Source organism: Plasmodium sp. gorilla clade G2, assembly GCF_900097015.1.
Source record: "Plasmodium sp. gorilla clade G2 genome assembly, chromosome: 3".
Lineage (NCBI taxonomy): Eukaryota > Apicomplexa > Aconoidasida > Haemosporida > Plasmodiidae > Plasmodium > Plasmodium adleri (nom. inval.).
In genome coordinates, this window is record NC_041695.1 from 506,906 (window position 1) to 517,971 (window position 11,066).

General features: G+C 17.3%; 4 protein-coding genes across 4 annotated transcripts; 3 read left to right on the forward strand and 1 right to left on the reverse strand.

The window, feature by feature from the left end:
• Nucleotides 1-579: 579 nt before the first annotated feature.
• On the forward strand, nt 580-3,645 carry PADL01_0313700 (conserved Plasmodium protein, unknown function; the record flags this gene model as incomplete). The annotated part of the gene is made up of 2 exons (XM_028684292.1): nt 580-1,590; nt 1,795-3,645. The coding sequence occupies 2 exons, from the start codon at nt 580-582 to the stop codon at nt 3,643-3,645; spliced, it is 2,862 nt and encodes a 953-aa protein (XP_028536551.1).
• Nucleotides 3,646-4,516: 871 nt separating this feature from the next.
• Nucleotides 4,517-6,427, forward strand: PADL01_0313800 (conserved Plasmodium membrane protein, unknown function; the record flags this gene model as incomplete). Its single annotated transcript, XM_028684303.1, has 1 exon — nt 4,517-6,427. One exon carries the CDS (start codon nt 4,517-4,519, stop codon nt 6,425-6,427), a length of 1,911 nt encoding a protein of 636 aa, XP_028536552.1.
• A 604-nt stretch (nt 6,428-7,031) lies between these two features.
• On the forward strand, nt 7,032-7,692 carry PADL01_0313900 (zinc finger protein, putative; the record flags this gene model as incomplete). The annotated part of the gene is made up of 2 exons (XM_028684314.1): nt 7,032-7,101; nt 7,193-7,692. 2 exons carry the CDS (start codon nt 7,032-7,034, stop codon nt 7,690-7,692), a joined length of 570 nt encoding a protein of 189 aa, XP_028536553.1.
• A 672-nt stretch (nt 7,693-8,364) lies between these two features.
• On the reverse strand, nt 8,365-9,048 carry PADL01_0314000 (translation initiation factor 4E; the record flags this gene model as incomplete). The annotated part of the gene is made up of 1 exon (XM_028684325.1): nt 8,365-9,048. The coding sequence occupies one exon, from the start codon at nt 9,046-9,048 to the stop codon at nt 8,365-8,367; it is 684 nt and encodes a 227-aa protein (XP_028536554.1).
• Between the last annotated feature and the right edge of the window lie 2,018 nt (nt 9,049-11,066).

Genomic DNA, 11,066 nt, shown 5'->3' on the forward strand with positions numbered 1-11,066 from the left:
TTTTTTTATATTATTGGCATACATGCAAGAACAATAAAGATTTATTCTTTTTAGTAAACAAAAAGAATAATTTTCCAAATGTGCACCAATGTTAAGTATTTTAAAAATACAAAAAAAAAAAAATATAACATTAAAAACAATAAAATAAATATAAAAACAAAAAGAATTGGTATCTAAAAAAAAAAAAAAAAAAAAAAAAAAAATTACCATTTTATAAATAGTTATAATTTTAAATATATATTCAAATTTATATGAATATTTGTAAGAGACATGTTTATATAATATTTGCTACAAATATATTTGTATTTTTTTTTTTTATTTGGTTAGTATTTTTAAATTACTATTATTAAAAATAATATATATACATATATTAATACAAACTTATAAAAAAAAAAAAAAATTTATTTGATAAATGAAAATTAAAAAAATAAAAATTAAATTATAACATATAATTTGTGTATTTTCCACAATTTGTTCATTGGTTAATACATATAGTGTATTATATCATTTGATTGTATTTTTTTTCTTTTTTTTTCTTTTCTTTTTCGTTAAAGCATAAAATTGATTAAATTTTATATAATGTATTTTCTCTTAAGAAAGACATTAAATTTCGACAACTTCAAGGACATTAAGCTTGATTTAGGAGACAAAATAAACACAAACGATAACTTATGTTCATTTGAAGAGAATGAAGTATTTAATTTTTTAAAATATAAAGAATCAACTTGCAGTAAATTAGATATAAATTCAACAAATAATTCTGAAAGTACCTTGTCGTGTGTTCAAAAAGAATTAAAACGAATTAATACTTTAAAATGCTATTTAAATGAAATAATAAATTTGAGTGATGATGACAAACCAGATTTAGGTGCTATCGAAATAAATAATGTTAATGAGAAAAATAAAAATATTTATAAACAAAAAGAAATAGAAACTATAGGAATACTTAAAAATAGTGGTAAATACAAAAAAAAAATAAACAAACTATTATCAAATAGTACGTTTTGTAAAACATTGTCTAAAAAAATAGATAAGAATGAAATTTTAAATAAAGGAAGATTTTTAAAAAAAATTATATTAAATTATAATTGTAAGATATATAATAAACAAAATCCTAATAAAAAGGTTAACATATGTAACTTTAAGATAATAAGATGTAAATCTAATGCTTACATTTATTATTATTATTATTATTATGGTGATAAATATTCTTTAGAAAAAAAAGAAATTAAAAATCTAAGGTGCTCTTTAAAGAAAAGATATTTTTATAACGTATGTTTAATAAAAAGAGGAATAAAATTTAGTAAACTAAATGAGAAATACAAAAGATCCTTTTTTAATGAAAATTTCATTGAAAATAACAAAAATGAATATTGTTTTAATAAGGCAAAATTATATTTAAGAAAAGATGAAAGCAACCTAAATAATAAATTAAAAAATTATGTAGATAATAATACAAAGAATAATGAAGGTTTGTTAAATGAAAATGTCATATTGATTAAAACACAAAAGGAATCTAACAAAAATATTAATGATATTTGTATGGAAGCAAAAACAAATTATTTCCAACCATGGATGTATAAAAAAAAGGTAATAACTTTTTTAATCATATAAAATAATAATGTTATATGTATATATATATATAATATTTTTTTTTTTCGAATGAAAAAACAAAAATTGTGAAATAAATAATAGGCACTATAAAAATAGACACATGTATGTTTATTAACTTTTGAATAATAAATATATAATCTTTAATTTTATTTTATTTTATTTTATTTTTGTTCTCTTTAGGAATTCAAAGTAGGAAGCTCTAATTATTTAAACATATGTGATATGAAAAAGACAAACCATGAAAAAGATAATAAAAAAAAAAGTGACAAGTATTATTATAATTCTCATTTTAGTAAACTTAATAATGCAGAATATAGAAATAATTATGTTAAAAAAGAAAAGAATAATGGAAAACTTAATGAATTAAATAAAGTAAGAGATTCTATCAAAAGTAGATCAAATTTGAAAAATTTCAATCTAAGTATTTTCAGAAGATTTAGTACTAACAATCATTGTAATAATAAAAATAATTTGAAAGAAAATGATCGTACACGATTTCATTTCCTTAGTAATAATATTAATTATTATGGAACATTGATTAAGAAGAAAGAATATATAGAAAAAAGGATTACAAAGAAAGATAATAATATACTTTTATTGAATAAAAAGGTTGTTATACCAAATAAAGAAATGAAAGAAATAAAAGATAAAATAAAAACTGCATTGATTAGTTTAAATACCATTAAAAGGAATAATTATAAACTAAAATTTTGTCTAGAAAAAGAAATTCTAGATAATACTATACAACATAATGAATTAAAAAAAAGTATATGTTCCTTGTTTAGTGATAAATTTTTGCAAAGAACAAAAGTTGAGTCTAATGAGTATAACAAAGAAGAAAATGAAAAAAACAAAAAATATGACAATAATAATGATAATAATAATGATGATGATGAGGATGAAAAGAAAAAAAATGGAAAATATGATATAGAAAAAGAAGAAGAACATATATATGGACAAGTCATAAAAGAAGATAATATAAACATTTTATACAATAATTTGAATAACAAAAATGAAAATAAAAATATAAAATTACACCATGATAATCTTATATATGAAGAAAAATTGGAAAAAATGCAAGACAAAAATAATATTGTAATAAATAATAATGGTCAAAATAATTCATTTGTTGAAACTAATATGGAAAAAGAAAAAGAAAAAAAGAATATTTTTAGTGAGTCCAATAATTATGAATTTTTTGGAATTAAACAAATATATAAAAATAATATTACAAAAAATGAAAATAACTTATATAAACAAAATATAATGCAAAGTAATAATAATTTAAAAGAACATAATATTGATGATGATGATGATTATTATAATAAAAAGGAATATGATTCTCATTTTCTTGATAATGAGAAAACTAATTCCTTAATAAATTATGGAAATATACAACAAAGTAAAGAAAAATATTATGAAACAAATAAATATCCTAATCTTGTTCATACGAGTTATACATTGGACGAATTTTTTTGGAATAAAAAAAATTATAACTACTATAATCAAATGAATATGAATAATAATAAGACAAGCTTAAGTTTTACAAACAAAAATAATGAATCATTATTTGATAACAAATATATAAATAAAACCTATATAAATAATTTAACAAATTCTTATTGTAAAAATAAAGAAGATAATTATGATATTGGTTATAATAATTTTGTAAATTCTTCCACCTCTAAGTTTTTTGAACCATCCAATTTAGGAAAAACAGAAAAAGAAAAAAAGAATTTTGATTTGCAAAATGTAAGAAATATTAAAAAAATAATAAATAGTGATATATATGTTAATAACCAATTTGAAAGAATAAATAAAAGAAATAAAATAGTTATTAATATAATAGAAAATTATTTAATAGATAAAACAACATCTTTACCATTATCAAATGAAAAGGAAAATATTTATATGAAAAAAAATTTCCATATAGAAAATATATATAAAAAGAAAATGTCCAAAAATTTACCAGGCTTATATGATCATTATGCATTCTTACTTCTTAACCAAAATAAATGTGAAGTTAGATAAAACAAAAATTTGTAAATGTTATATATATATATATATATATATATTATATATATTTGAATTAATTTTCTTTACATAATTTTATGAGTATGAAATATGAATATACATTTTTATATGTTTATAAATATTTGTTTTCTTCTTTTCATTATCGTGCATTTATTTTTTTTTTTTTTTTTTCTTTTGGCTATCGAATTTGTAACTTTTTATGACAAAAATAATTATATATATGTTAAAATTTGTATATCTTTTTAAAAAAAATTATAGATGAAGACAAAATATATATATATTATATTTTTAATATTTTTTTTTCGGAAACAAGATGTAAATCACAATTATAAAGGGAAATAAAAAAAAAAAAAAAAAAAATATATACATATATATATTATATATATTAGTGTGCAAACGTGTAAGAGTATATAACATATAATATTATATGAAATAAAATTTATACTAGAAAAAAAAAAATAATATATATTAAAAGTATATTTATGTGTATCATTTTTGATTATCAATTTAAAAGGAAAATATGAATTGTCCTGAATATAAAAAATTCATGTTGGAGTTTTTTTTTTTTTTTTATTTTTTTATACATGTGAAAAAAATAATCATGTGCATATTTTAAAATATTGAATTAAACAAATAAATAATAAAATAAATAAATATATATATATATGTATATATTTGTACGCATAAATATATTTTTAATTTGTAATGTTATTTTTATATTTATATTGTTATATTTAATTTTTTTTTTTTTTTTTTTTTTATTGCATATACTTATTTGTCATTGTTATAAAGTTTTAAACTATATTATATATATATATATATATATATTTAGAAAAAATAAAAATAAGAGAAATATGATTGTGATAAAATGAAGGAAGATTTAATGATACAGCAATTAAGTAAATGCTCAGGCAATACACATATTTTGAAAAGGGATGAGGAAGAAAAAATTCAAAGTTTAAAAAACATATCACTGTTTTCTAGGACAAAAGAAGAGCTTAAAAAAAAAAGCAAAACTAAAATTGAAGATATATTTAATAAAAATACATATAATATAACTAATGTAAATATATTGAATAATGATAATATACAATATCCGTCATTTAATACTTTAAATAATAATATAAAGACATGTAAAATAAATAACACAATAATGGATAAATTAAAAAAAAAAGAAGAACAAAGAAAATGTAGCAACATTTTAAATTCCATTGTGGAAAAAAAAAGTGTTGATAGTTCTTCCTCTTATTTTTCAGAAGAGTTTTCTAAAAATAAATATAAAAATTATTTACTTAATAAAAGTTCAGTTTATTTAAAATCGAAATGCCATAAAGAATCAAATATAAATTTAAATTTAAAGAAACTAGAAAGACTACAAAAAAAAATGAAAAATATTAATAATATTGGTTATTTGAAAAAGGGAAACATCAAAAGTTCGGATGAGCACAAACAAAGTGGTAGTGATAATTATGATGATAATAGAAGTGATGATAATAGAAGTGATGATAATATAAGTGATGATAATATAAGTGATAATAATATGTGTGATGATAATATAAGTGATGATAACATAAGTGATGATAATAGAAGTGATGATAATAGAAGTGATGATAATATAAGTGATGATAACATAAGTGATGATAATATAAGTGATAATAATATATGTGATGATAATATAAGTGATGATAATATAAGTGATAATAATATATGTGATGATAATATAAGTGATGATAATAGAAGTGATGATGATAACATAAGTGGTGATAATAACATCAGTGATGATAATAAAAATGATGATGATAACATAAGGAATGATAATTATATAAATTATGACGAATATAATAATAATATATCTGATGATAAAAACAGTCTGTCAAGGTATGTATATGAAAAACGATTTAAACTCAATCTGTTAAAAGATGGTTCAAATGAAAATATATATTCTATTGTTAGTAAACGAAAATATAATAATACATATAAAAAGAAATGCTTATATTTAGGAATGAACAAATTAAATAATATTTGTAAGGAAAATCTTAAGATAAAAAGAAGCTATTTAAGATATTGTGGAGAAAATGCATCATCTGGAAATAGGAAATTATCAAATGGTATGTCTCAATTAATGAAATTAAAATATTTAATAAATAAAAAAAATAATGAAAAGAATAAGAATTCTTTATTTTATGATTCTAACGATAATAACAAATTTATAAAATTTCTAATGTCTGAAATAAAAATTGAAACGAAATTATATAAATTAATTTTATTTCTTTTATTTCTTCTCCTTTTATCATTATCAAAAAATATTTCTGATTATATGGTTATAACAAGAAAATGTTACAATATATATGAAAATCCAATTAAATCTATATATAGAATTATTAAATATATAATAGTACTTTTTAAAATATGTTACAAAGTTACCTTACCCATTTTTTTTTATTTATTATCATGTTTATTTATTACTATCTTTAGAATATTTGTTATTTTAAATATACCTATTTTCTTTTTCATTTTATATATCAAATTTGTACTCATAAGCGATAAATCTATCATCACTTTGTATTTTCTATTCTTTCAATTTTTTTATAAATATTTAGTTTTCCATTGTGAAGATATTTTTAAGAATTTAAAATCACATATTAGTTTAGATAATTTTTTAACTTTAATTTATAAAACGTCCTCTTTTATTTTTTATTACATGGTCAGAGTTTTTCAAACATTTCAAAATCATATAAATGCACAGTTTTATGAATCAAGTGATAGTAATTCCAAATAAAAGAAATACATACAAAAAAATATGAACAATTTATTATTAATATATAGTTATATTATTTTGAAAAGTGTAGGGTTTTGAAGTACACGCATTTTAATTTTTTCTCATTTTTTTTTTTTTTTTTTTTTGTAAAAAAATAGTGCCGTATATGTTAATATAACTTATATATATTATTTGTTGCACATTATATATTTACTTTATTAAAACATGATTATAAAAGGAAACTTTTTTTTTTTTTTTTTTTTTTGTATAAAAATAATGTTATTATATAATATATCCCTTTATGATTGTGTTTAAAATAATATAAAAATTTTATTTTTTTTGACAAGGAATATATATGTTATATATGTGTATAATTAAACATACATACATATATATATATATATATATATAAGATTATACATATGTATAATTTGTTTTTCATAATGTTTGGTATTTGAAAAAGGTCCTTCAAATAAAATTTTAAATAAAAAACCTCACCAAGCATATATATATATATATAATATATATGTATAAAAGTCACCATTGAGTATTTTTTTTTTTTTGAATAAAAAAAGCATAAAATTTCAAAAAATCACCTGAACAATTTTACACAAAAAAACTTAACATGGACATTCGTTCAGAAATTGTAAATTCTATAATATATTCTTTAAAAAGATGCAAAAATAAAAATAAATGTAATATTTCTTTTTTAAAACATAAAAATATATATGACATATGTATATATATATATATATATATATTTATTTATTTATTTAATTTTTGTAGATATTTTGTTGTTAAACGAGTTGTTGTCCCTTTTCCCAGCACACGCTGAAAAAAGCTTAAAGCTGTGCTTAAAATCGAGCATAAAAAAATACACATTAATAGAAGAAAATGATTCACCAGAACCTTGTAAATATTATGGACATAAAATCCTTAGCAGTAAAAAAAAAGAAAGTTTCTTTAGTGACACTACTATTATATGTAAGAAAAAGAAGAAAGTAGGCAAAAGAAAATTATCATCTATAAAATCTAATAGATATAAAAAGACATGTATACATTTTTTTGTACTATGTGGAAATAAAAGAAAGTATGTTGTATTTCAAAACTTTTGTTCATGTTTTTATTTTAAAGAAAAAGTATTATGTAATAATAACGATGTTTTATGTAAACATCTTTTATCCGTTTTTTTAGCAAAATGTTTTCATAACTATAGGAATATTTTTTTAAATTCCGATTTATTTTTTGAATGGTACCTTAAAAAATTAAATATCTCAAACCAGTAATCTGTACAATAAATGTACATTTATATAAGTACATGTATGTAATATGTTTTATTTTTTTCATCTCTTTTTAATTAACTATATATATATATAAAAGTTTAAGTTTGTAAATATTAAATACAAATTTAATATGAATTATATTAGTTTAAAAAAAAAAAAATTAATAATATATATAATAAATGAAATAATATTTACTAAATAATAAATAAAATAACATTTATTTTATACATATAACCAAATGGTAAAACGTAATATAAATATAAGGTATATTACTAAATGGATTTATAAAAAAATATATGTTCTAATCATTTTGATGTTTTAAATGTACAAGGGTTCTTATGAAATATTAACACATTAAATATATATATCCCTTTAATTTAAAAAAAAAAAAAAAATTATATATTTTACATTTCATAATGTGGTTTATATTTTCTAAAATACGTATATTAATAAATCTTCTCAAAATATAATCATATGGTTGTAGTCTATTTTTTTGGCAATTAATTAATTATATAAATAAATATAATAATAGTTAAAATATTTCATGGAAAAAGTAATTTGTATATTTTTGGTATATTTTTAATATTTTACATTTCGAATAATATATATATATATATATATATATATATATATATATATATATATATATATATTTATTTATTTATTTTATATAACTTATCTATGTATGTGACTAAGACTTTTTACCCTTGGTGGGAATATAGTAGATCCATCAATACGATTACACATATGTTCTTCTAGATCTTTTCTCAAATAGTTTTTAACACTTTCATCAGTTATGGTAGTATACCAAATTTCTATTCTTATATATCCATATCTTGTAGTACTTAATTTATCTACTAATCTAATACCAGTTATTAAATCATAATGTTTTAAACTACATCCAATTATAGCTAAAACAAGATTATTCCAAAATTCATCAATTTGGCTATATGGATAATCCTTAGGTAATATTTTATATTCAAAATGACCACCGCCTGAATTTGCTGGGTCTTCCCACATAGGTTGTATATTATCTCTAAATATCATAAGAGCATCAACAATACGAAATATTCCATCTTCTGAAAATCTTGTCATACTTCTTTGTGCAAGTAAATCACTTGGTTGAGGTAATCTATTCCATAATTGCCAAAATTTTTGAACACTATTAAATTTAGCTAGTGGTCTTGTATAATCTTTATAATTATTACTTTGTTTTATTTTATTATCTGATACTTGTTCCCATATCACCCAATTATATTGTAATAATAAGGGATTCGATAAATCTATTTTAGTAGCTTCTAATTTTTCACTCAAATCAATAGCATCTCTGTTGTTTTTATTAAATGTTAAATACTTCATCTTATAAACATGTATATAAAAAAAAAAAAATTAAATTAAAATTAAACAATATAATAAGATATTTATATATAACGAATATATAATCAATTATATTCCCTTACGTCCTTTTTTGTTAAATATATACATAACAAATGTATCACTTTAAAACACTATTAAATATATGGAAAAAAAAAAAAAAAAAAAAAAAAATACATATATATATATATGTATATATAAAGGTACCTTTCTTATTTACACGTAAACGATTATTCTTAATTATGTATAAAAATAATATATTATAATACCAATAAAATAATAATAAAAAAAAAAATACCAAGTTTACAGATTACTCAAGAAAGGTATCATATTATTATATACATATATATATTATTTAATATTATATAAATATATAATTTATGCTAAGAGCAGTAAATTTTATACTTTATAATATATATATATATATTAATTTAAAACAAAAAATGATAATACTATAAAAATAAAAATGGAAAAAAAATATAATTATATATATATATATATATAATGTAATAATAAATAATAATATATATTTTTTATTTATTACAAATCAAAATGATGATAAATATTTTCATTAAAAAGAAATATATATTGAAAAAAAATTCTTGTACATGTTTTAATTAATTTTAAAAATATATAAATTTTAATATAGAAAAAATTAATTTTTTTTTACCAGTAACATTTGTTTTTTTTAAAAGAATAATATATATATGAATAAATTATATCAAGGGTGAAAAAGAAGAAAAAAAATTATATAAATATTAATATATATATATATATTTTATAAGTATGAATTCGTGGAAGTTATTAATAAAAATATTATATGAATAAATATAATATATATATATATATATATATAATATATTATACATAATAAAGTTAAGTATATTGTTATAATATGTATCATATATAATCAATTCATAAATATTTTATTATTTATTATAATATTTCATATATATAATATATATTTATATATATAATATTATATAACTTATATTTATTACATATAATAAAATATATGTAATACAATACGAAATTATTATATGTAATTGCATGCATCTATATATATAAAAAAAACCTTTATAAAAATGAATATTTGTCATATAAAATAAAATTCATAACATATTGTTAATAAAAAAAAACTCAAAACCTAATTATATATATATATATTTATTACCTTTTAATTTATTACCAATTTCCTATCAAATTCAATTTGTATTTCAAATAAAAAAAATGACTAATTATAGAAAAAAAAATTTCGTAATTAAAATAAATTTCTAGGTTATATAAATAATTCAATATGGAAAATTTAAGTGAAATACATTTTCATTATGTCTATAAAAGAAAAAAATATTAATAAAAAGCCCATAACCATATCATTACTTATAATTATTTTAAAATAATATTCATTGAAAAAATAAGCCAAATAAGTATATTTTTTTTTTTTTTTTTTTATTGATAAGTAAATAATGTCAGATGATGTTTCAATTTTTTCTTATGAAAAGTACCTAAAATTTATCAACATGTAAATAATTTGTTTAAAAAAATTATTCACATATATTATACTATGAACAATTTTAGAATGTTATCTAATTTGAATTTTATAACATATACATTTTTATATTCATTTAATACAAAGAAATCTTGAAAATCTATAAAAATTATATATGTTCATATATAAAAAAAAGAAAACTTGATTAAACATAATTAAATCATTTAAATAATAATAATAAGAAAAATGTTGGTTATTATCAGGTTTTAAATTTTTTAAAAAATTAAATAATTCGATTGTACAATTTTTTTTTTCTATATCTTGTCATTTGTTCATGATATTGTCTTTTTTTTTTTTTTTTTTCCAAATAGCTATAGATTAAGGACGAAAAGTAATTTTCGATCATATAATATTTGGAAAAAAAAAAAAAAAATACGAAAATTTATTTACATATACTTGAAATAGCTAATTTTTTTTTTTTTTTTTTTTTGTTCATAATTTTAAAAAAATATAT